We start from the raw sequence: 25,646 nt of genomic DNA on the forward strand, positions 1-25,646 counted from the left end.
GCGACAAGATCTCTCTACATACTTATATATTAAGAAGTGACACAGGGGAACACAAATGCATTCAGTGATTCTCCGTTTATTTGCACGTGGACGCTTCCGAAAGAGAAAACCAACACAAGAAACAAGCCCCCCGCTCCCCAAAAATGAAAATCCAAAGAAGACAGAAACCATGCAGCCAACTTTTGCCTAAGTTGCACAATGCCAAGCCTGTCTCTCTTCTCGCAAGCTTCGCCCACACTATATATATATATATATATATATATATATATATATATGGTTTAAAACTACTTGGATACAAATTTCTCAGGCATTTTTGGATGTCTTTTGTTGCTTTGAAAAAAGGAAGGAGGAGGACGTATCCATCCTGGATTTAGTTTTTGCTATTCCGGATAATGGAACAGGTGCTGGAAGAATAGGACAAAATGGGGGAAGGAATCAAGAAAGGAAAGAATAAGATTGCTTCTGAATTTTTTTCTAGTTAGAAATCCCATTGTTTTTGGGAAAGGGAATTAATGACAAGCCACAGAAGCTTTCTGGGTCAGTAGGGCAGTGAATCTGTTCCAGGTTTTTGTCTCAACTTTAATAAAACTACCCAAAGCGATGGCACCTTCTTTCCAAACTAGGTTCGTCCCAATGGGTAGCATTGGGTCCTTATCACACGTGAGACTGGAACTCTGATTCAGAGCCAATCCGAAGTGAAGGGGAAGCAGAGTCAATTCGAATCCAAGGCAATTCACGTGAGGAATTATCACACGTGACAAACAAAATTGTGGTCATTCCTGAGTCAAAGCAGAGCGGGTGCACATTAAATGACCACACCGGTACATACCATGCAGATTCACCAATGCGAATTGGGACCCTTGTGCATGTTCAGTGGGGGTCTGAACGCATTGTGAACCTTTGCACTTATCACCTACCTTTGTCACCTATCCCTACATGCCCTCTGCTTCATCCGAATGTATCACCGGCCAAATAATAATAATAATAATAATAATAATAATAATAATGCAGTGAAATAATTTAATATTATTAATAATAATAATATTTCCTTAATAATGATAATAATAAAAATTTTCTTTCACTGTAAAATAATCAGTGTAGAAGCTGCAGGTTTACTTGGAAGTAAATCCTTTGGATCTGAAGGAGACCCATTTTGTAGGATTGCAGAAATGATCCGGTTTCCCTTATTCTCCATGCTCCCTAAAGTACCATCTCCCTGAATCCAGTCCACTCTCCTTCCCTTTGTAACAGTTGCCTTCTCTTAGGTTGCATCCGCACTGGGGAAATAATCCGGTTTGACACCACTTGAACTGTCCTGGCTCAGTGTTATGGAATTCTGGGAGTTGGAGTTTGTTGCTACCTCCAGCCTCCAATGGCTCCCTCTGTTGATCCCATCTCTCCTCCCAGCCTCCTGTTTCATTCCCTTCATCCCTGTCAGCTACATCCAAACGTCCGTTCTTGAAGGAGCACCGGAAGCAAATGGGGCAAAATTGCAGGGCAGCATCATGGGAAATGTGGGACCTTGGAGGTTTGGGGAGGTGTACCAGGACGGAAGCAAAGTTGCATTCCACACCAGACCAATTTGGATTGAAATCAAAGTGAGCTTGGAAACAATTTTTGTGAATTCACTTGTTACCGAACTCACAAAAATCAGGAGTCACTTTGGATTGACTGTGGATTCGCCTTGGAACGACTCCCCATAGAAAGCAATCATGTCTGATAATACATCACATTTTAGCGTAAATCTGCAGTGGCTTTGGATCAGAGCTGCAAAACCCTCCGTGTGATAAGGGCCTTAATAAAGTTCAGACTATAATCCAGAGGGGATTTACCATTCCGCTGACATCAGAGCCAGCCTTAATTGCAAACGATTAAACATAACTAGTTAATCCTTTTTGTAATAAACAACCAGCCGATTCCTTCCAAGCAAAGCTGTGCAAGGTGCATAAATATATACTTAGCGCACTGATCACTAGACAAGAAAAATTGAGGACACTTTGCTGGCAAGTCAGAAGACGAAAAAGAGAGAAGGATATGTTTTGTCCACTTTCAAGACTGGGAAGAGTAGAAACCGCAGGCAGTGAAGTCAAGAGTGGGATGTATAGGGAGACAATAGGGACGTGTCCCATAGGCACTTCAGTTTCAGAATTTGGATACAATTACTTTACTTACTTTACTTACAGCATCAGACATAACATCAGACCACACTCTAATGTTCCTTGGCTACACATTGGAAGGTATGCACATTGGAAGGTATGCAACCCCTCCATAGGGAGGGAAAGTAAGAGGCATTACTAGGACAGTGTGCAAGGGTGTGAAGCCAGCATGACCTCCAAAAGCAGCATTGATAACCAGATGAAAAGTCCAAATCCACGAACAGGAACATTTCTGGCAGCATTAGGTCAGTAGTGAGCATTGTTCAATAAGGAGCGGAGAGGAGTCACACCATCCATAACCTCTTCCCATCCATCTGTCCTCTTGGGACCTAACTCTTTGCTACTTTCATTCTCCCCTGCATGGATAAAGCATTTTAAAACTTTTCTGCCGTTGTACAAAAGTGCACAGGATTTGGCACATTTTGGAGAGATTGGGCAATTTTTTTTTTGCACCAATGTTAGTGTTTTGGCACATTTGCATTCTGGGATGTTTTTGGGGTGAAAATTTCATCTGAGAGGAAATGTTTAAATTTCTTGGAGTGGGGGCAACTCTGAGAACACTTTTGGGCCGAAAAAGGTGGCTTTTTGCACGGATGGAAGTGCTGCAAAGCAAAATCCCAAATGCCAGAAATCTCAAAACCTCTTGCAAACGGGGCATCTCCGTGTGTTGCAATGCCAGTTCCCATAGAGGAGTCTTCTTGACATCCTTCATCTCTGCTCTTCCCCAATTCTTCCTCTCTTCCTTATACATTGTTGGGGTTGTAACACAACACATTGAACTCCAGGTTTTCATCCCAGTGCCTGAGCAAGACAAAGAGCTGCTGAGCGGCGGCCTTCACTGCGGCCAGGCTTCGGCCTTCGGGGAACACTTGCTCACTCAGCCACAAGCTGGCTTTGGCCGCCACCAACTCCCATTCGATGAAATAGGAGGCCGAGCTGTGCTCCAGCCACGCCAAGGCAACCGCCGTGGCCCAAAACATGCCCTCCGGCTCAGTCTGCTGCTGGAGCTCAATGTCAAAGAGCCACGCCTGAAGTTCGGAGCTCTCCGTCTCGGACCCTCGTCCGCTGTCGGACTGTGACTCTTGGGGTGAAAGGCTGCTCTCTGGTGAGGAGGAGAAACGCTGGATGGTGATGGCTGGTGGGGAGAGCTTCTTCTCGGACCTCAGGCGGCCAGAGAGGTCTTCCGCCATGCTGCGAGTCCGGCCGACCTCCCTGTTAGCGTCTTTGTATGCTGAGGGGTTTGTGGTGTCCCCTTGGATGTTCTCCCCTGATGGGTCTGCCTTTCTGGAGCCAAAGGAGTTGGCGGAAAGGCTGAGGGACATCCGGTGGCAGGTGAAAGGAGATGTCCTCTTCAGCTTCTCCAGAGGGATGTTGATGGCCTCGCAGAAGGCCTTGTTCAAGAGGAAGGAGCCACAAGCCAGCTGGAGGGACACCTGAAAGGAAAGGTGGACAGAACATCTTCTTCAGACTCACAGGTCAAGAGGAAACTCAGGGCCCATACAAACAGGCCAAAATAAAGCTGCTTTGGGTCACTTTGGAGGTATGCTGTTTAAATGCTGCATGCATCCTAAGAGTCTGGAAGCTGCGCCAAAGCCATGCTCCAATCCTAAGGACAAAAGTGCAGCTTTGACGCAGCTTCTGGCCTCTTAAGATGTGTGTGTCATTTAAACAGCATACTTCCAAAGTGACCTGAAGCAGCTTTATTTTGGCCTGTCTGTACAGGGCCTCAGTTGAAGAAATCATACCCGCCAACTGTCCCAGTTTGGCAAGGATAGTCCCAATTGACCCTCTGTCCTCCTCCATTTTCAGCTGCTCTTAACATGTATCAGTTTTCTCCTCCTCCTACTTTCCCCTTTCATTTTCAGATTACTTCACTTGTTGCAAACTGAGTCCAAAGTGCAAACGTAGGGTGTGTCTACACTGTAAATGCAAAGCAGTTTGACATCACTTCAACTGCCATGGCTCCATCTGACAGAAGCTTGGGATTTGTAGTTTGGTGAGGAGACCAGCCCTCTTTGGTACAGAGCAGGCTAAAGACTGTGTAAAACTACACATCCCAGGATTGCATAGGATGGAGTTACACCACTTAAAAGTGGTGTCAAGCACCAGTCTGCCTCACTTTGTAACCTGAGATTACTTTATTTGCATTTGGTAATTCGGATCTCCAAAAATAAGAGACGAAATTCAAACAAGGAGCATTCTCCAGGCCTTGCCCCCAAAAACCTGACCTCCTGAGGAGCAACTCCTTTGGAGAAAGTTCATGAGAAGCTTACAAGGGGTAAGTAGTCAGCATTTTGGTTCTCGCTCTCCAAATTTGGCTCGCTGGTCCTGGAGGGAGATTTACCCATGAAGCCTCGGGCCGCTCGGGTCAGCAACCTGGTTTTGTTAAAAGTCAGCCTGGACAAGAAAAGGGTGTAAGATCAGGAACATAAGAAATGTGCTGGATCAAACCGAAGGTCTGCCTTGTCCAGTGTTGGGGATGGCCCACCAGGTCCTAGTTTAAGGACAGCAACCAAAGGCTGCCCTGTGGTCCTCTTTCAATGAGCGTGGAAATGGATCTAGCAAAGAACAGCCTTACCTGGCTGCAAAAAAGCCCTCCAAAGATTTCTGGGAGGAAACCGAAGGACTTCTCAGTGGCACTGGAGAGAAAAGCAAATAAACGAGAAATAAAACCAGAGACAGAAAAGTGATGTGGATCAGATACTAAAACGATGGGAGCGAGCCATTAAAAAGATAACCCTCATGCCTAGTTCTAATTTGGATTCTGTTGTGCCATCTGTTGTTGCGGCCCAAAGGTGCACTGCTGTGTTTCTCTCCTAGGAGCTTTGACCAAAGCTATCCATCTCTATAGCAGATGCAACAAGGTTATAAATCAGCCAAAGGCCTCTTCCAGGGTTCTGTGGATTTTTCCTTACCGTCTGGAAAAGTGTAGCGATCCCATCCAGAGGAGGAAGGAGTGCTGCACGGAGACAAGTTGTTCTCTTCAGCATCTGCAGGTCGGATTGGAAAGGAACAGGACTAGTTAGTATACTTTTCCATAGCAGCACACAGGAAGCAGTGTGGCGTAGTGGTTTGAGTGTTGGACTATGACTCTGGAGACCAGGGTTCAATTCCCAGCTCTGCTATGAAACCCATTGGGTGACCTTAGATGAGTCAAGGGCTCTCAGCTTCAGGAGAAAGCAATGGCAAACTCCATCTGAACAAACCTTACCAAGAAAACCCCACAATAGGTTAGCCTTAGGGTCGGCACAGGAAATGACTTGAAGGCACACAACAACAAACAGAGAATTGGTCTCTCTTGGCTATCATATTGGATGATATATTTTGGCATTTAATAGAATGCCATGCCATGGGGAACATGGAGGAAATGGTAGCATGGAGCGACTCTGTTTTCTGCTGCTACAAAGTCATGGAACTGAACCAATGGATTCAAAGGCATAATGAGCCATATCTTACTCATGTTATGGAATCCATCATCTGCTCCGTCTTGACTGGAGGTTGACTTGGTGCCTCCCAGCCCAGTAGAAGACGCCCGGTGTCTCCGGCTCTCGGAAACCGAAATCCGTTGGCTGCCTGGTTTCAGAGCCGGACCTTGGCACAAATCAAAATAAATTGTCAGAGCTTGGGAAGTTATTTTGTAAAAAGGCTAGCTGGCATCCTCCTTGGGGCTTTTATCTTCATAACTGGCCTTATGCGCTTTCGTAATGTCCACATTCATCCAGAGGCTGCCACGACATTACAAACTATAGGCATCCATTGCACAGTGGTGGAGTGACTGATGCACCATGGTCACTGATGTGCATCAGGGAACTCCTTGATGTGCATCCGGAAACTGGTCAGGAACTGCCAGAGCACAACCAAGTTTCTCTGATGGGCATCAGAAATGCACTATTGCAAGTTCTTGGAGGTACATCTTTGCTGGCTTTCATTGTGTTTCTGCAATGTAGCTGCGCATGCATGGAGTTCTGAAACACAGACTGTGATGTAAGATCTCAGCCATTATCTGTTCCCATGATTCACTGTAGCATTTGAATGCTATAATGGGTGTATCGGGTGCTACCAAATCTTTGGTGGTGTCTCCTTCACGAGATGAAGGAGACGCCATAGTTCACGAAGGATGCCAACAATCTGGAAGATGTCCAGAGAAAGGCAACCAAGATGATCAAAAGTCTGGAAACTAAGCCCTATGAGTGGAACCACTTAGGGAGCTGCATATGTTCAGTTTGGAGAAGACTGAGAGATGGCAAGGTGGTCATCTTTAAATATCCAAAGGGATCATGTAGAAGATGGGACAAACTTCTTCTCTGCTGCCCTAGAGGTGAAGACGTAGAGTAATGGATTCAAATTAGAAGAGAAGAGATTCCACCCAAACTTGAGGAAGATCTGGGCTCTCTCCGTTCGAAGGTCTTTAAGCAGAGGTTGAATGGGCATCTTTTAGGAGTGCGTTATTTGTGCATTCCTGAACAGTAAGGGTTGGAATAGATGACCTCCAACTCTATGATTCTAAGGCCACTTCTCAGGGATACAACTATTATTGAGTATAATAATAATAATTATTATTGTTGTTGTTGTTGTTGTTGTTGTTGTTGTTGAGTATACAATAGCAGTGGAGTCCTACATTGGCAGAAGGCCACACTATATGGCCCCTGGAATCCCTTCCAACTCTATGATTCCAACTCTATGATTCCAACTCCAGCCGAGCTCTTCTTACCTGCGTTTGAGTATTCAACCACAGTCGGCAAGTAGCTGTTGCTGCTCAGGTCAACTGGTAGGAAGGCTGTGTATTTGCTGATCACATTGCAGGCTTTGCTGGTGTGTACGGCATTGACATGGTACCGCCGTCCCGACCCTGTTGGGGGACCAAGAATGGCGATTAGACTGGATTTCACTTATTTATTTAACAGAGGTCCCAGTTTCCCCAATATGGGACCCAAGGTGGTTCAATGACAGAAGTCAAAACAGAACTCAGCTTTGAAAAGCGTTTTCAAAACTACACAACCAAGGCTATTACAAACAGCACCAGTTTTAAAGCATACAACCACAAATGCTTGTAAGAAGGAAGCGGAGGCCACATGCCTTCATGCAAAGGAGAATTGTGCCCCCTAGAGATATATGAGAGCATGGCTCCTCTTTAAACAAGGTATAGGTGGAGTGGCAGCATGCCTGGTTTTTAGGTAGCAACGAATCAATAAATGCACACTTGCAATTTCATTTTAGCAGCACAAGCACAGAATTTACTAATGGTAGGGTCACCTATGGACCTGGAAAAAATAGGAATGGGGCCCACGTGGCCACGATTTGCCATCTCAATGTTCCCCCCAAAAAGTAGAGCTCTCCATGGGTTACCATGCTCAATTTCGGTCTCCCTTTCGGCCAGCTGTTCAAAATCCCGAATAACCGACTTGGCAGCTAGATGGTGGAAGGTCTCGTTCCAGAGGTCCTCTTCCTCATCGCCCTTCTTCTCTCTGCTTTGGAAAAGGGGTCCGATGTCAAAAGCAATCTCCCACTGGACCGGTTCGTTGTTCTGCAAGCCTTTCACCACGACTTTACAGATGGACCTTGGGGAACGTCGCAGGCTGCCACCAGTGGACCCAGTCTCCAGATCGTGGACTTCCCAATCGGATGAAGTCTCTGTTTCGAAGTTGAAGGAAGGATGGTGGGCAGAATCTACAGGAGAGACAGAGAGAGGGAGATGTCATAACCAGGGATGGGAATGCAAACCATCATCCCCTGAAGGAGGTTGAAAACACAACGCTCTGAACAGCCACCTGGATGCAGCCAGGTTTGTCTTTCGCAACCGAAGAAGGCAGAAGCCAACACAGTTTCGCTCATATTTTTCTGTTTTAATCACTTCAATGTGTGGAGAGAGGCATATATGCAGTCACCAAATAGCTCTTCGGACAAGTGTTGCTCTGGCTCCTCGAAAGATGCAGTTACTCACTTTGATCACATATTTTTTAAACATGACTCATGTGCAACAGAAATATTATTTTAAGGAGAGTCGGGCATCCATATTAACGGGTTCTTTATCCACAGATTCAACCTCTCATGGTTTGAATATCTATATCTATATCTCTATCTCTATCTATATATTCATGGATAAAGAATCTGTGACTACAGAGGACTGACACTAAGCAAATCAAGGTTTGCTTTTTGGAATATGTGTGTGTGTGTGTGTGTGTGTGTGTGTGTGTGTATAGCAAACCTTGATTTTGCCATTTTATATAAGGGACACCATTTTACTATGCCATTGTATTTAATGGCATAAAAATGGTATAAAATAAATAAATATTATTATTAATGGGACTTGAGCATCCATGAATTTTGGTATCTATGGGAGGGGGAGGGCTGGAACCAAATCCTGGTGGATACCAAGAAACCACAACCGTAAAATGCTATACTAGACGCTTTCTTTTCTTAATTATCATTACATTTTTATTTCAGTTAAAATGTACCACCTAAAATACAATTAAGCATCTACTAGACGTTTTCAGCTTCTGCTTTCTTTAGAGCAGACGAAGAAGGCAAAAGCTGATATCTCTTACTATGGAGCTGATATCTCTTACTATGTTATCAGACAAGGGAAATTGGACGTATAATCCAATGGCAATCCGAACGCAATCATGGGGTTTAACATTATTGTGTGATAGACTGCCCCACGCAATTTCAGGCAATGGGAAGCCAGTCCGAACGCAGTCATGGGGTTTCAGGTATTGCATGAGAGGTGATCACATGCAATTTCGGGCAATGGCAAACTATTTTCAGGCAATGGGAAACCAGTTGGAATGCAATTCGAATTCACATAAATTTGCTGAACTAGCGAATTCATGTGAATGCGTTCTGGCCCCACTTTCTTTTCATTCGAAATTAAGAGAAATTCCTCCCATGTGATAAACTCCTATAGCATTTAATTTTTATTTTATTTTTATATTTTTAAAAAAACCCTTGAATTAATTGCAAATTCCCCCATGTCGCCTTTCAACTGTGGCAGCAAAGGGGGTTTCATATTCTCCCATTCTTCAACAGCGATCACATTCACTGAATTCCCTACAGCAATCAAAGGACCCACTTTGGGTGCAAACATGAACCCTAGAGGAGGGTTCCCCATGGCTTACCCACATCCCCGGGACTTCGGCCGTCGGAAAAAACGGATCCCAAGGTGGAGTTGGTCTCAGTCTGGTGCGAAGGCTTCCCTGCCAGCATTTCCGTGGCATTGATGTGGGGCGAGTCTGGGTTGTGGGCAAGCGAGAGGCGGCCTTGTTGGAGCAGAGATGGCCGCCTTGCACCGACCCCACGGATCCTTGTAGTGGCAATGGGAGGGCTGGCAGTAGCGAAAGGCTGAGAAAACAGAAATGTCAAATAAGGGCAACACAAGAGAGAAGGTGTCTTTGTACACATACTACAGCCCAGGTTAGATAGGGCTATCGTTTGCAAATAAGAAACAGAAAGACATTGGCTGGTTTGTTGATGCTGCCAGAGCAATAGCCAAGGATCTCCATATCTACATACTATAGGAGGCAGAACTTGGAAATCATCCTGTGCATTTTCTACATGCAAGTTTTGCACAGAACAATCCCAAATTGCAAAGATTTCCATCAGTCCAGGAGTTTCCTCGCCACCTTTTCTCAACACATGGCCATTTTTTGAGCATTTCCCATCATATACGTTACGTCTGCAGAGAAGAGTCTACTGCCATGCAAAATTTTTGATGCAACGAATACACCTTACGTTACGTATGTCAAAGTTCTGGTGGTCAACATGCAATTGTGATCAAGTAGCCATCATGGACACGGAACAGTTGCCTAAATCTATAACTGTTTTGCATTCACGATCACTAGTTGCTCACAACTATGGCACTATTGCCACAACTATAATTCCACCGCAACCGACTTTATGAGCAAAGACCACTCTGCTGGCGATCAAAGTACGGGCGAATGACTTTTCCGTTGGTTGGGGAGGTTGGGGGAGGGGCAATCTCCACCCGGTTGCTCTGCTTATTCGGAGATTTATTCTACCTCCGAAGACAAATATATATGAATTTCCTTCAGAGGGCCATTTTAATTACAAAGAGGGAGATGCAGCGCGAGATACTCAGTTGCTTAGAAACCAGGCTGCTGCATCTCCAGCCTCTGCACCATCATGTTCATGTATGTCTATGTCTGAAAAAAGATCCTTTTCTAGTGAATTTGAGAGAAAGAGAGGAGGACTATGAAGGTTGCATTCAGACTATTTGGCACCTCCCATGATTTGGGGGGCAGCGTCTGAGAATCGGAGAGCTGGGACCCCCAAGCGCCATCAGATCCAACCCCCATTTTGTGCCCAAATCCCGGGCTAACAACAGTCCAGCTGTCCAAAAGCATGGTCCTCACATCCCTACAAGATAGAGGCAATAGGGCAAAAAAGCCTCCATAGTATCATAGAGTTAGAAGAGACCGCAAGGGCCCTGATCCAGTCCAACCCCATTCTGCCATGCAGGAAATCTCAATCAAAGCATCCCTGACAGATGGCCATCCAACCTCTGTTTAAAGACCTCCAAGGAAGGAGACGCCATTACAATCTCCGAGGAAGGAGAGTGTTCCACTGTCGAACAGCCCTTACTCTCAGGAAGTTCCTCCTAATGTCTTTCCCTGTAGTTTGAATCCATTGTTCTGTCTTCTAGTCTCTGGAGCAGAAGAAAACAAGCTTGCTCCCTCCTCAATATGGCATCCCTTCAAATACTTAAACAGGGCGGACACGCTCCAGTTTCTCAATGTCCTTTTTGAATTGTGGTGCCCAGAACTGGACACAATATTCCAGGTGGGGCCTGACCAAAGCAGAATAGAATGGGACTATTACTTCCCTCGATCTAGACACTAGACCTCTATTGATGCAGCATAGAATCACATTGGCCTTGTTAGCTGCCGCATCACTGTTGACTCATGTTCAACTTGTGGTCTACTTGGACTCCCTGATCCCTTTCACACGTAGTTTCATTCAGCCAGGTGTCCCCCATAATCCTATATCTGTGCATTTTATTTTTCTGCCCTAAGTGCAGTACCTTACATTTCTCCTTGTTGAAGTTCATTTTGTTAGCTTTGGCCCAGTTTTCTAGTCTATTCAGGTCATTTTGAATTTTGATCCTGTCCTCTGGAGTATTAGCTATTCCTCCTAATTTGGTGTCATCCGCAACTTTGATAAATATGCCCCCAATTTTGTCCTCCAAGTCATTGATAAAGATGTTGAATAGCACTGGGCCCAGGACAGGCACCCTTTGGGTTCGGCTAGTCAACCAATTACAAATCCATGTATCAGTTACCTTGTCTAGCCTACATTTCACCAGCTTGTTTGCAAGAATATCATGGGGAACTTTGTCAAAGGTCTTACTGAAATCAAGATATACTATATTCACAGCATTCCCTTCATCTACCAAGCAAACTCAGATTGTTCTTCCTTATGAATAACTTTGGATAACTTCATCAGTGATACCTTTATTGGCCAACCTGAAATGCACAATATACTTGTTTTGAAGCTCTGTAGGCTTCTTCATCAGGCAAGAGGTAAACATGGTGGTTTGAAAGCTTGCAACAAATATATTGTGCATTTCAGGTTGGCCAATAAAGGTATCCCTGATGGAATTTTGTTTGCATTTGTTAAATGGCCAACACAGCTACTACCCCTGCATGTTTTTGGCTATACTGATACTGCTTGGCCACAGGTTTTCATCCCTGAACAACAGTTCCAGGGTGGCATAAAAATCCTGAACCTCAGAGGAATTAACAATTGTTGTCACCGACACACTTCCCTTGCACTTTCTGTCCATCCTTTCCAGTCTCTCCCCCTTCCTTTCTGCCTCCTCTTCTCCTCTCCCCCCTTTTCTGATCTGGCTCCATGGTTGCAAAGAGGATCCCTGGGTCTCTGCGCGAAAGCAACAAGCCACATCAGGCGCCTGGCTTCCAGTTGCTATAGAGACACGGATGTGGAACGGTGGCCTTTTTCTTCCTCCTCCTCTCTGGCCGGAGTGGCTAAAGGGAGGAAAGCAAAGGCAAGTGGGCTTCTATAGCGGCAAAACGGCAACAAATAGAGGGAGGCCGTAAAATGGAGAAAGTGAGATTCATTGCAAATGGGGGGTGGGTTGGTGGACTTGCTTTAAGTGCATAGTTGCCACGTAAACCTTCCAACAGAGACCATGCAAACATAACATCAACATGTGAAGCTGAAGGCTTTCATGGCTGGCATCCATAGATTTTTGTGAGTTTTTCAGGCTATGTGGACATGTTCTAGAAGAGTTTATTCCTGACTTTTCGCCAGCAGCATCTGTGGCTGGCATCTTCACAGCCAAAAAACCCACAAAAAACTATAACATCAACAAACTTCAACCTATTTCGGAGAATAATGCTGCCTTCTCAAGGGTTCTTGTTGGCAGGCCTTTCCATGCCTATGCCTAGGAAAGTAAAGGTGTGCTCCGGTGTTGCTGAATAAACCTAGATAAGCCGTGCTGGTATTAAAAAAGCTTTATTTATCTTGCTCACCATGTTTCGGAAGGGGATCCTTTTTCAAGAGCTGGTTCTTCTATTCCTCTCTTTTCATGGACAGCGTTTCTGCATTGAATTACAACACTGAATCAAAAAGAGAGAAATAAAAGAACCAGCTCTTGAAAAAGTTCTCCCCCGAAACGCGTCGAGCAAGATAAATAAGGCCTTTTTAAAAATATACCAGCATGGCTTATCAACGTTCGTTCGACAACACCGGAGCACACCTCTCCTTTTCTAGGCATTTACGGTGTTTCCTCCACCTCGGCTTTCTTTATTTGCCTATGGACAGCCTCCCAATCTCAAGCAGCGACACATCCACAGATTCGGCATCCGTGTTTTGAAGATGCTGGATTAACCACCGCAAAAAGCCAAACCTTGATTTTGCAACTTTATATAAGGGTCACTTCTTGGCAGTAAGAGCGTGGAGGTTTGTTGGGAGTGTGTTGGAGTCTCTTTCTTTGGAGGTTTTTAAACAGAGGCTGGATGGCCATCGGACAGCGCTTTGGTTGTCTCCTCCTGCATGGCAAAATGGGGTTCGATTGGAAAACTTTTGGGGGTCTCTTCCAACTCTGGGATTCTCCAATTCTACTTCTCATGAAGCCGACATGGAGGAGGACTGTGTGCGTCATACTAAACTGCTCTTGAGAAAAGGTGGGATTATTGAAAGAAGGGCTCTAGTTTTTACCTGAAGTTGCATTCTCTGCATATGCCAGCTGCAGATGCCACCAAATGTCAGGAATTAACTCTTCTAGGAGATGGCCACATAGCCCGAAAAACCCACAAAAACCTATGCTGTATGGTGACTTGCCTGGAATTCGAATTGCCCTGGCGGCCCTTCTGGACTCAGCTGGCTGAGGTCTTGCAGGTGGGCTTTCCGAAGAGGGTTTTTAATAAGGGCAGAGCTGGGATCGCTGGCAGTCGGGACTTTCCAGAAAGGCTGGCGGTCAGCAATTTGGTTGGTGCTGTATGCCCTCCTCCGTGATGGAGCTGTTGTGTCCAGTCCTGGAAAAAGAAAGAGTTTATCATGTGTGTAAACAGCTGCCCAGGATTGCTATGGGATGCTCCAGGTTTTCTTGCAAAAACCAGTCTAAGGGAGGATGTGTGTCGGAACATGGCACCTCAGTCACTCCATTGTGCAGTGGATGCTGGATGTATTAATCTCTTCTTTTTGGCATAATTTTTATTCAGCGTCCATCTACACTGTAGAAATAACACAATTTGACTCTACTTCAACTGCCATGGCTCCATCCTAAAGAATCTTGGGATCTGTAGTTCAGCAAGGCACCAGCACTCTTTGGCAGAGAAGGAGAAAGACATTGTATAACGTACAAATCCCAAGATTCCAAAGGATGGCACTACAGCACTTAAAGTGGTGTCAAACTGCATTGTTTCGACAGTGTAGATCCACCCAGAAACACCAGCTAATTTCCTAGGCTGCAGAAATAATATAGTGCGCTCGCGTCATATGCAGGCACGCTATATGCGGGTTTGAGCATATGTTCAAACCTGTGGAGAGCTGCGTGGGAGCAAGCGGGGTGCAAGGGGCGGCATGTCCCATTCAAATGAATGGGGTGCGTGCCCATGGCGCATGCGCATCGCCGCACCACCGCGCCGGCTTGAGCATACACATTTTTTGGCTTATGCGGGGGGTCTGGAACGGATCCCTCATGTAAGCCAAGGGCCCACTGTATTATTGATATTGGAAGCTGACCCAAAAGGGAGGAACTGACCAGAATCCACATCAGATTCACTTCCCAGGTCTGCGCCACTGATTTCAAGGAGTTCAGGGCTCCTTTCCAAAGGGAAGCCACTCTCTGGATCCTTCGAAGAGCTCCAGTTGTCTGAAGGAGCACCTTCTTCTTGGGAATGGAAGAAGACGGAGCTGCCTGACTCTTGCGAATGGAGCATGCTGTAACGGCGTCTCTTGTCCTGAAGGAAAAAAACAAGGAAGGTGATCCTTGAGAAATTTGTAGTTTTGCAAGCTATTTATCTTTCTCTGCTAGGTGCCACAACAGATTATGAATTGCTGAATTCCATAGCATGTCAAACCGCATCATTTCTGCAGTGCAGATTAGGGCCGCGTTCAATCTCTCTGCGAACCGAATCACTGGACGGGTTCGGCAGAGGAGTGTGGTTTGCACTACATTTGCCCCAATCGCATTTTCTTGCCACAAAATAAAATAAAACAACCCACTTGTGGTTCACATTCACGAATGAATCGATTCAGAATGAACCCGCTCCAACCTGCCGAAGGGCAAATTTAAATCGATTCCAATCCACATCTGTTTCACATTTGCGCAGAATCAATTTATCCAAAAAGACATGGAAAACATCAGTGTCAAAAAGATGTGGGTTAAATGGGTCTAGCGCATGGCCCTCCCTCTCCAAATCGCCTCAGTGATTCGGTTCAAGTGCGAACCAGGGTCATTTAAACTGGTTCAAACCGATTTGCAACTCAGTTTAAAAGGTAATGGGAATCCAGGCCTTGATCTCGGAGTCCCATTTGGAAGAAAAGCAGGATATAATTAAAATCAGATCAATAAATGTATAAATAGGATAGTGACTCACCAGCCTGGGATTAGAAATGTAGAGGGACGTGTCGCAGATGACACTGTAGCCGACTAGCCGATCACCTGGAAAAAGGCAGCTGGCACTGACCGGAGAGATCAAGACTTCCGTTGTTTCTGGAAAGACCCAATCCACCGAAATATCGCTGACCACTGGAGACATGGCCTTCTTCAGGGACTTAATCATCTGTAAACCAAAGGCGAGAAGAGATCGGTCATCATAGCTTCCAAGCACCAATGATCATTTATATTTGTTGCAGGTATTCATTCATGGATCCACGACGATATGGAAAGGAGGAGAGCCATATATGCTACAATGAGCTCAGTGGAGGAAAGTCCACTCTATAAATGTAACGGAATAATACTAACACCCATCATTCATTTCAGACATTTTCCTAGGCTGCAGAAATAATGCAGTTTGACACTGCTTGAACTGCCATGGCTCAATGCTGTGGGACTTGTAGTTTCGTGAGATGTTTAGCCGCCTGTGTCAGAGACCTCTGGTGCTACAACAAGCTACAAATCCCAGGATTGGATGTCACTGATCCACAGCAGTTAAAGTAGTGTCAAACTGCATTATTTCTGCAGTACAAATTCAGCCATAGTTACAACGCATTTGGAAAGAAGGGGGCCCTACACCTAAACATTATACAATTATAGTGTTGGGCAAGTCACACTCTCTCGGCCTCACGGGAAGGCAATGGCAAACTTCCTCTGAACCAATCTCACCAAGAAAACCCTGCACTAGGGCCGCCATAAGTTGGAAAGGACTTGAAGGCACACAGCATCTTACTTTAAGTGTGATGGATGCATCCTATAAAATCCTGGGATTTGTGGTTTGGGGAGAGAGTTGATCATCTGTGCCAAAGATGGAGCAGAGTAGGGAATTCTCAGTCCTTCACAGCGCTACAAAGTTTCCAAAGGATGCAACTTTGGCTGCTAAAGTGGGATGAAGATGCTACCATTCTTCAGTGAGGATACAGCACTGAGACAAAGAGCAACAGCTTTATTGAACAAAAGCGGCCCGTCTTTTCTTGCGGCTGCCTTTGCTTGCCTCCTCCCTAAGGACAGAAGTCCCTTTGATGCAACACAAAAGGATAAATAGCAGCTCCCCGGTGACTGTTCCGTAAGGTCGCGCTTTTGCTCCCACGCGCCAGGCCCACTCACCGTGTGGGTGTCTGAAAAAATGAAGAGCCGTGCTGCGGTCCAGCTGCTCCCACAGTCCTCCTTTGGTGCATTTGTGTTTTGGGTGTGTGTGTGTGTATGTGAAACCATGATATGATCAGAGGTTGACTCATCCGCTAAGCTGTTGGCATGTTTTTGTAAAAACCATAAACAGAAGGATTTCAAAAGATAACCCGAAGGAAGAGAAAGCGGATATCTTTTCCGTCGGAAAGGATGAAGCCCAGCTGGGTGGAATGGTGGGTGCATGTAAAGGATGGACTATCAACAAGCTTGCTCCATCCTCAATATGAGATCCCTTCAAACATTTAAAAAGGGTGATCATATCATCTCTCAACCTTCTCTCCTCCAGGCTTAACATACCCAGCTCCTCAAATGTCTCCTTAACAATAGAAATGGGCCAGACCATACTTGTTCCAACATGTTCAGGGCTTGGAAACTTAGCTTTCCTCAACCCAAATCTCCAATTTTGGGAGGCGTTGTCCAAAAAAGGAGCCGTTCCAAGCTCTGAACAGGTATGATGCTGTCGGAGTCTCAAAACCTCAGTACCTTGGGTTGCAATCTTTCCCCTTGAAGAAGGAATTCTGCGTGTCCTTTGGATACGGCAGCCAAGCCGTTCACAAGTCGCCGACAAGCGTTTTGGCCGATGCCGAAAGTGAAGCATCTGCAGTGAGAAAGAACATAGGACCCAGGTATGGATTAAAATTAGAAAGATGCACCCATGTTAGAAAGGAAGTGGAAATTCTATTGCAAGTAGTTGCAAAATCATTGAATCGAATCTTCTATCAATTTTATTTATTTATATTAAAAATTAATGCGCCAATAAGTCACACGACAAGCACAAAGGCAGGGAATGGTGGATCTACCAAAAACTGAGGAGGGATGGTAAACATCCTTCCAGAGTGTGGCAATTCATATCCGCCGTTCCCACTTGTTGAACACGCTCCGGAATCGATTCTTCCCAAAAGAACCACTAGAAAACGAGTGTCTGGAAAAAACGGGGGGTTTCGTGTTTGCCTCGCTTTATTGCGACAGAAATCGATCAAAGTAGGATCGGAACCGGTTTCAAATGGGAACGACAGTCACATAAACTGAGCAGCCATTCACATTAAATCCTATTGGGAACGCACCCTTGGAAGGTCTCCTACCTGGTGGAGAAGGAATGGTTGCGCGCCAGCTCTATCACTTTCCCAGTGTTGCTAACAGCGCCGTCGGTTAGCAAGAAAAGAAGTCGTGGATGCCCTCGGTGGATCGGCTGCCGAATGATCCATTTCAAAGGCGAGAGGATGTTGGTGCCCCCCATGTCGGCCCGGATCTTCTTGATGCTCTCACATGCAACGGCCAAGTTTTCCTGCGAAAAGGAGACAAGAAAGGATGCATTCATAGGTTCATGATGCAAAAGTAATGTTTGAAGGTTTGCATTCTCCCTTGCAAAAACCCATCCCCATTTTGAGATCTGCTGGGAAGGCCCTTCTCTTTCGGAAGAAAGAGGACATTAATGTTTACGAAAGGACTCCCCTCACCTCACCGTAGGTCTGGCTGGAAGGAAACAGAGCCTTGAAGGTCGACCCAAACCCAATGATGTTGAAGAGACACGTCGGCAAGAGGCTCTTCAGGATCACAAGCAGAGCATCCTAGACAAGGGAAGGAAAGATGGACATGCTTAAGAGGAGTCGCAGTTTGGCGATCTGCATCGCCACTCAAGGACGGGAAAGAGCACTGTTGGGTTTGACAGCGCTCAACAAAAGTAAGCTTTTTCATACCAGGCAAGACTAAGCCCCTGTGGCCAAATACAATGGTCTTGTCCCATTCTCTTGGTGGGGAGATTGGATGATGCACAGCCCAAAGTCCAGTTCTGGTGTGAGCGGACCGGACGGCCCATGCAGAACCAGATGTTACCCTTTTTACCATGGGTTTTTAAAAGTTTCTCTTTGCTCTGGATCTTTCTGGATAACATTGTTCCTGGAATAACATTGTCCTGGAAGATCCAAACCCTCTGCTCTAAAGCTGGACATCTGACCCTCTGTCCTCTGCTCTGAAGCTGGAGCCCTCTGCTGTGAAGCTGGACATCTGACCACAGCGTGTCCCACTGAACTGGCCAATGCATGCCCCAATGCCACTGGTCACTCACCCTGAGGTCAGAAGGAAGTGCCCAGCCATGTGCCCATCATTTCCAACCTCAGAATGAACTGACCCACAGTGGTGGCAGATGTGCCAGGCAGCTCAGCTGGACACAAGATCTGGCACAAACAGGGACTTTAACAAACCGGAGAGCCAGCACAGTGTCAGGGTTTGAGCGTTGGACAATGACGCTGGAGACAAGGGTTTGAATCCTCGCCTGGCCAGAGAAACCAACTGCAAGTCACCCACTCTTAGCCTCAGAGGATGGCAAGGGCAAACCCTCTTTGAAGAAACTTGCCACGAAAATCCCATGGTGGGCTTGCCTTAGGGTCGCCATAAGTCAGAAACAACTTCAATAACAACAAGGACATTATTTATAATGCACTTTCCACCAAAGGGCAGAACATTGTATACAGTCAAAAAGAGAGAGAGAACACTTTCAACATACATAAAAACCCCAACTTCAAGGGACACAACAACCACAATAGGGATAACGGCAAAAGTAGTCTGCACCCAATGAATTCAGCAGAAGGGGAAAGGAAGAAGAAAGAGTTTTTTATGTTCCCAGTAGGCGCAGGCACAAGCAAACTGCGGCAGCCTCTTTTAGCTTGTGTGTTCGTCCTCATTAATAACTTTTTGCCATTTTAACCACATTCGGATGTCGCTTGGCCCCATGTATCCTGATTTGTGAAATGTTGGAGGCTACAGGTTGCATAGTAGCAACAACCGGTAACTCAGATTCACACTCTATGAACCTGATGGAGCGGATGCTGGCAATGGTTTGACCAAGATGACTTTTTGAAAGGCTCACCCATCCTTTGCTCACCCGAAAGGGAGCATTCTTCAGATCCTTGCTACTGTTCTCATTCCTCCCAAGGAGACCAGTGCTGAGCTTTTGCAGGAAACGAGGAAACAGTACGGAGAGGCGCACAAGAAAGATTAAACATTAAAATACATCCGGCGTGAGTCATTGCCCGCTATTTACATGTTTACTGAGGCATCCATTGCCTCGGCACCAATTGCTGTTTTCTGTTTTTTTTTATCCTTCTCCCAGGAGATAGAAGACCTCTCCCTCTGGCAATTTCCATTCAGAGAAATGCCACCGAAAACAGAGAGAGAGAATAATGGCCTCTTCTGCCCACATCCCTCTCCAAGCGTTCCTAGGCATCAACTTGTTTATATGAAGATAATGATCCTTTCGGGGCTGGCATTTTAGTCTTGATCCTCCAGAATACCATTGTGCATAGGTATACATGCGCATGTTGGGAAACAGTGCGGTGTAGTGGTTCGTGTGTTGGACTACAACTCTGGGAGATAAGGATTCAAATCCCTGCCTTAGGGTTACTGTAAGTCAGAATAATAATAATAATAATAATAATAATAATAATAATAATAATAATAATAATTTTATCCCGCCTCTCTCGCAGGATCGAGGCGGCTTACAGTGTCAGTAAAACAGAGTATAGAATCCTGGGAATTGCAGTTTGTTGTGGCATCTAGAATTCCATAGCATCCAACCAAGGCAATTAAAGTGGCGTCAAACTGGATTATTTCTGCACTGCGGATGCAGCCTCGTCCAAACTAACAATAGGGTTGTGGTTATTATTTTCCTAGCATCTCTCCCCATCCTGCGCATAAGAACCACCATCATGTTTCCAATGGAACGAAATGCAAGCCACATGAACTGGAAAGCGGCAGAAGAAAGGTCCATCTTCAGGAAATTAAAACGTGTGAACTCTCCCCTTTCATTCTCTTGGATATATATATACACAGAAGTGTACACAGGCGTGAACCACGATCCGGTCTATTCATCTGAATTAATGGATAAGATCTCCATTTAGTACAAAAGAGAAGGAGCAGGGCTGTTAGGCTCTCCGTTTTTGCATTTTCCTTTCCCAATAAGTCAGTTTTCTTTTTCAAAGTCTGTCAGCGGAAACTTATCAAGCGAACGCCTAATATGTGGAATTAATTGCATGCTTTCAAACAGCTGCACGGATGTGACTTTGTAATAGATGGCTTCGGGGGGAAAACTCTTTCTCTCCAACAACAAACGTAGAATGAATAGATGGAATGAACGTAAGAGTATGTTTGTAGAAGGACAAAGTACACGACAATGAAGGTTTGAGTAAGCTAGATGGTGGATTTGAAAAAAAGATGACATGTTTTGCTGGATTTGGGAAGACCGTCATGGGAAGTCAATCGAATAAGATTGAAAGAGAGAAGGAAAAGGAACGGGAGAGAAATAAAGACGGTTTACAGAAGGGGAACACAATAAAAGAAAGATGGTTTAAGGAAGGGAAATACATGTTTGCGGGATAATAGAGTTAAGAGAGGCTTTCGGACAAGGAAGGATCAGTACTGGTTTGTAATGTATTAGCCATTTTTATACGTTTGTATGTAGCTTCATATGTTTGCGTGTTTGTTTTCCATGCTCAATTACACACACACACACACACACACACACACACACACACATATATATTATATGGACTATGGCTTTGTATGGTAAAGTGGGTGGATATAGTACAATAATGCCCCAAATCCACAAAGCAGTTATGCCTTTATTGGTATCAAGTGCAATTTGCTTGGCCCAGTAAAACCATAATTATTTTTGTGGATTTTGGATGCAACGATCCTTTGCTATATGGCCAACATATGGCTACCCTTGGATATGTTTCATCCTGGATGGATATAGGATATAGTCTCTAGGAGTTTATCACACCGGGGCTAATTTCGGCATTAAAGAGCGATTAAAGCGCATTGAAAGCATCCCGCAAATAAAGCGAAAATGGCGAGGAATTGCACGAATCATTATCACATGCAATTGCGCAAATAAAATTATATTGGAAATGCATTGTCACTGAAATCCTGAAGGTAAAAAGAATACACTGATGTAAACCAGAGTTTTCCGATGCTCATTTGGCACCTTCTAACTCCATGATTTTAGGGGTCTATGAATTTTTCATTGGCGATCCCCGATTGTGGCATGATTCTTGCCCTGCTTTATATTAATATATATACACAGACGAAGACATCCCTAGCCCAGAATCGGATCCTCGAAATGCTCTGCCATCCACTCCCTCCTCCTTTTCCCTTTTCAATTTCTCTGTAATTTAAAAAATGCAAAAACTCAAGCCTTTGGGAGCTGACTGTTCATGAGGAAATAAAGCCTTTTTCTATGGCATTTGTGCCGTCTGCATTTGTAATTTCTTAATGAGTGTGCTTTTGAATTGCTTTTAATTCTACCGACAATTCAATTTCATTTTGACTTGGGTTTGGGTTTCAGCAATGGGAATATTTGTTTCTCTCCATTCTGACTTTTGCATGCTTGTGCGGGTCCCAAGCTGAGAAAAATGTGGGGGATGTGCATATCACATAGCTTTTTATTCGGTCTAATGTAGATATCTATTGGAATGGTTAAAAACAGAACTTAAAGAGTGTAATTATTAAGCAAACCATATATAATGGAAACATATATATGTTTCCATATATATTCATTCCATATATTCCCATCTGGCCCTGTTTAGGATATCCATCCATTAATCCTCGACAACGATTCTGTGCAATCCTACCGTTGCAAAACTGTCATACTATTATAAGTTAGCTTTATCTGACATTATTATTGTATAAGTGATGTATTGGATTGGATTCACTGCATCTTATTGATTGTAATCATATGTGTTTTTATCGGGTTGTAACCCCGCCTCAATCCAAATTATTTATTACTATTATTACTATTTATTACTATTATTACTATTATATCCAGGGGTAGCCATGTTGGCTATACAGTATAGCAAAGTCCAATAACATCCAAAATCCACAAAACTAGGATACGTTTCTTGGGCCAAGCAAAATGCACAATGTACTTGTTGCAAGCTTTCGAAGCTCCGCTGGCTTCTTCATCAGGCAAAGGTATTAAAAACCTATCTATCTATCTATCTATCTATCTATCTATCTATCTATGATCATGATACTTGTAAACACTTAGACAAGGTCCAGAAGCATATTGACAAGCTGGAACCTATCCTGAGAATATGATGCTATTTTTAAAGGAGAGAGGTTGAAATCTCTTCTACATTTATCCAGTGGCCCTAGGGAGCATCTGCACTGCCATTTGATACCACTTTCATTGCCATGATGCCATCTGACAGGAGCCTGGGATGTGCAGTTTTGTGTGGCACCGGCACCCTTTGGCAGAGAAGGCAAAACTACAAATCCCAGGAATCCATCGGATGGAGCGACAGCATGTCAAGGGGTGTCGAACCGCATTAGTTCCACAGTGTAGATGCACCCTTTAACTGCGCTGGCAATGCACAGGTCGAAAAGAAATGTGCCTTCATGTTCCACACTGTCTATTTTGGATGCCATGAAACCCACTGGGTGAACTTGGGCATGTCACACTCTCTCAGCCTCAGGGAACGGCAATGGCAAGTCACCCTCCAAACAAATCCTGCCAAGCAAACCCAGCATTACAGCTGCCATACGTTGGAAATGACTGGAAGGCAGGCAATGCACAGACAAAACACGTTGTTTGGTTGTCATTGAGCTCTTGGAGGGGCAGGAAGGCTTTCCTCCAATACACAGTGATGGAAGCCAAGGCCTAAACCAGAGCTGAAATAATGTGCCTTTGAGCAGAGTTTAAGGGCTCTCCAGATGCCAAGAGGAAGGTTGCAGCCAAAAGAGCGGATTAAGCAACATTATGCGCCGTTGCGGGGATGACATCCCCGCAGTCTCCAAAGGAGGACTCACAAGAGACACTCAGCTGAATGAGAGACAAGTAGGTTTCCAATGAAGGATTAATGAACCGACGACGGTGAGTCACCCCTTCTTCATCAGAAAAGAGTGATGCGCTCTGTCTCTCCGTCTTGGCGGATGAGGAGACAAAAAGGAATTGGCACAAGAGGGCACTGGGAAACGTGCAAAGCATTTTAATGCATCTCCTACAGATAATGAGCTTTGCTTTGCAAAACACTGGCACAAAAAAAAAAACACGGTTCTCTCCAAGCCAACCTGCAATTGTTGTGCCTTCAAGTCCTTTCCGACTTATATCATGGGTTTCCTTGGCATGTTTCTCCAGACATGGGTTGCCATTGCCTTCCGCCGAGGCTGAGAGAGTGTGACTTGCTCAAAGCTGCCCAATAGGTTTCCATGGCTGAGTCAGAATTTGAGCCTGGAGTCTTAGCCCAATGCTCAACCTACTTTTTATAATAATAATAATAATAATAATAATAATAATAATAATAATAATATGTGTTCATGCCCCGCCTCTCCATTAAGATCAAGATGTCTAACAACATTAAAACACTAAAATACTATAAAAGACAATGTCCCAGAAACCCACCCACCCACCGTAACCGATAAATCATAACTATATCAATAAAACAATACCGTTGAAATTATTAAAACGGACAAGACTCACATGGTGGTGGGCACCCCAATTGTGTAGTCTATCCCCAGACCCATGAACCCCACAATTTTGTTTAAAAAGGAATTTGGGGGGGAAATTTTAGCACCCAAATCATTCAGAAAACCCCCCTCAAATGCATGAAGATATGTCTATTTTCATGCATTTGAGGGGCATTTTCTGAATGGTTTTCAGAAGTACCCCAGCATCTGGGGATGCAACAACAACAACTACAACAACAACACACTCTATTTCCATATGTCCAAGCTAGGTTAATTGCCACCACAGACAACAGCCATCCCTGAATTGTGTGACACTGGCATCTCACTTCTCTTTCCAGCTGCCCATATATAACCCTGGGCATCTACGGAGTCTGCTTTTCCAATCCATAAGATGTCCCATTTGCAGTCTTGGTTTCTTACCTTGACGCGGTTGATGTTGACGCCACTCATGCTTCCACTGCGGTCGACGAGAAAAATGAACTCTCCTTGGGTGCTCCTCAGGTTCGGACGGACGGTCTTCAGGTTGGGGCAGAAGTTCAGCATGACCACCGGATGGTGAGGGATGTCCTTGTGGAGCCGCTTCCGGATGATCTCTGTCTGCAAGAGCCAACTTTAAGCTCAGTTTGCCACAAAATGAAGGAAGGCAAAGGAGAAAGCGGGAGGAAGGGAGAGAAACTAGGACATTTTAAACACAGCTGGAAAAGTGAGAAGGCACAGGATTAAGCAGGACTGCAGATGATGGCTGCATCTCTACTGCAGAATCAATGCAGTTTGACATCACTTTAACTGGCATGGTTCAGTGCCATAATCGTTTTGCAGCTATTTCGCGTTCTCCATCAGAGAGTTCTGGGGTCACAGCAAACTGCAAATCCCAAGATTCCACAGCACTAAGCTAAGCCATGGCAGCTAAAGCCATGTCAAATCGCAATGCAGATGCAGTCTAATACTTCTCTCGACTTAGTTTAATCTAGGTGTCTTTCCTTGACTTACACCATTTTGGGGGTTTTGGGGTTTTTTTTGCAAAACATATTCTGTTTTGTTTCTTTTGCAAAGCTTTGCAAAAGGATTTTGACCCTCTTGTAGGACCGGGGTCCCCAAATGGGGTGGAAATACCATAGTCCTTAGAGGTCATTTTGGAATGAAATATATATGTTTCAGAAAGAATGGCATGCACCCTCCTATTGCTCACCCGTTTCAAACCATGCCCTTGGTTATTCTTGCAATGCCATCTTTCCCGTTTCCTTTCCTGCTCCATCCCTTGGCGAGGACCTCTGTGACATTTGCCAGGTTTGCATGCCCTCCTCCCTTGGTCTATTATCCAATTACAGCCTCGGCTAATAAAAACCGATTAGCCCTCCGCTGACTCCTGGGGATGTTTGTGCCACAGAATCCCAATAGCTAATGAGCTGCCCGCCAAAGAGAAAGGCATTAATTGCCATTTCTCACTGACGCTCCAAGACTTAAATAGATATAAGCAAAAGGCCAACTTGATAGCCAATAGGTCAGGGCCAGAAAGCAATCTGTCCCCCCATTTTGGAGAGGATGTCGCTGCAGCGATCAACTGCTAGGGATATAAAAGAGTATACAGCAGACCCTTGGCATCCACTGGGGTTTGGTTCCTCCCGTGGATATCAAAATCCATGGATGCTCAAGTCCCATTCAATACAACGGAGCAATAAAATGCTGCCCCTTATATAAGATGG

At 44.9% G+C, this 25,646-nt stretch overlaps 1 protein-coding gene across 4 annotated transcripts in view; it reads right to left on the minus strand.

The window, feature by feature from the left end:
- Positions 1-1,665: 1,665 nt before the first annotated feature.
- The window catches only part of VWA5B1 (von Willebrand factor A domain containing 5B1), a 36,857-nt gene continuing 12,876 nt past the window's right edge, over positions 1,666-25,646 (minus strand). For all 4 annotated transcript variants that reach the window (XM_042477731.1, XM_042477729.1, XM_042477730.1 and 1 more), the window contains 15 exons: positions 24,364-24,540; positions 17,940-18,050; positions 17,565-17,767; positions 16,966-17,080; positions 15,236-15,421; positions 14,398-14,596; positions 13,476-13,669; positions 9,272-9,494; positions 7,503-7,823; positions 6,868-7,005; positions 5,613-5,747; positions 5,072-5,146; positions 4,735-4,795; positions 4,430-4,553; positions 1,666-3,589 (listed from right to left, as the gene is read on the minus strand). In XM_042477731.1, coding sequence (XP_042333665.1) covers positions 2,900-3,589; positions 4,430-4,553; positions 4,735-4,795; positions 5,072-5,146; positions 5,613-5,747; positions 6,868-7,005; positions 7,503-7,823; positions 9,272-9,494; positions 13,476-13,669; positions 14,398-14,596; positions 15,236-15,421; positions 16,966-17,080; positions 17,565-17,767; positions 17,940-18,050; positions 24,364-24,540 — 2,952 coding nt within the window. In that variant the 3' untranslated portion in view covers positions 1,666-2,899. The remainder of the gene's footprint in view (positions 3,590-4,429; positions 4,554-4,734; positions 4,796-5,071; positions 5,147-5,612; positions 5,748-6,867; positions 7,006-7,502; positions 7,824-9,271; positions 9,495-13,475; positions 13,670-14,397; positions 14,597-15,235; positions 15,422-16,965; positions 17,081-17,564; positions 17,768-17,939; positions 18,051-24,363; positions 24,541-25,646) is intronic.

The sequence above is a fragment of the Sceloporus undulatus genome, chromosome 7 (genome assembly GCF_019175285.1).
Source record: "Sceloporus undulatus isolate JIND9_A2432 ecotype Alabama chromosome 7, SceUnd_v1.1, whole genome shotgun sequence".
NCBI lineage: Eukaryota > Metazoa > Chordata > Lepidosauria > Squamata > Phrynosomatidae > Sceloporus > Sceloporus undulatus.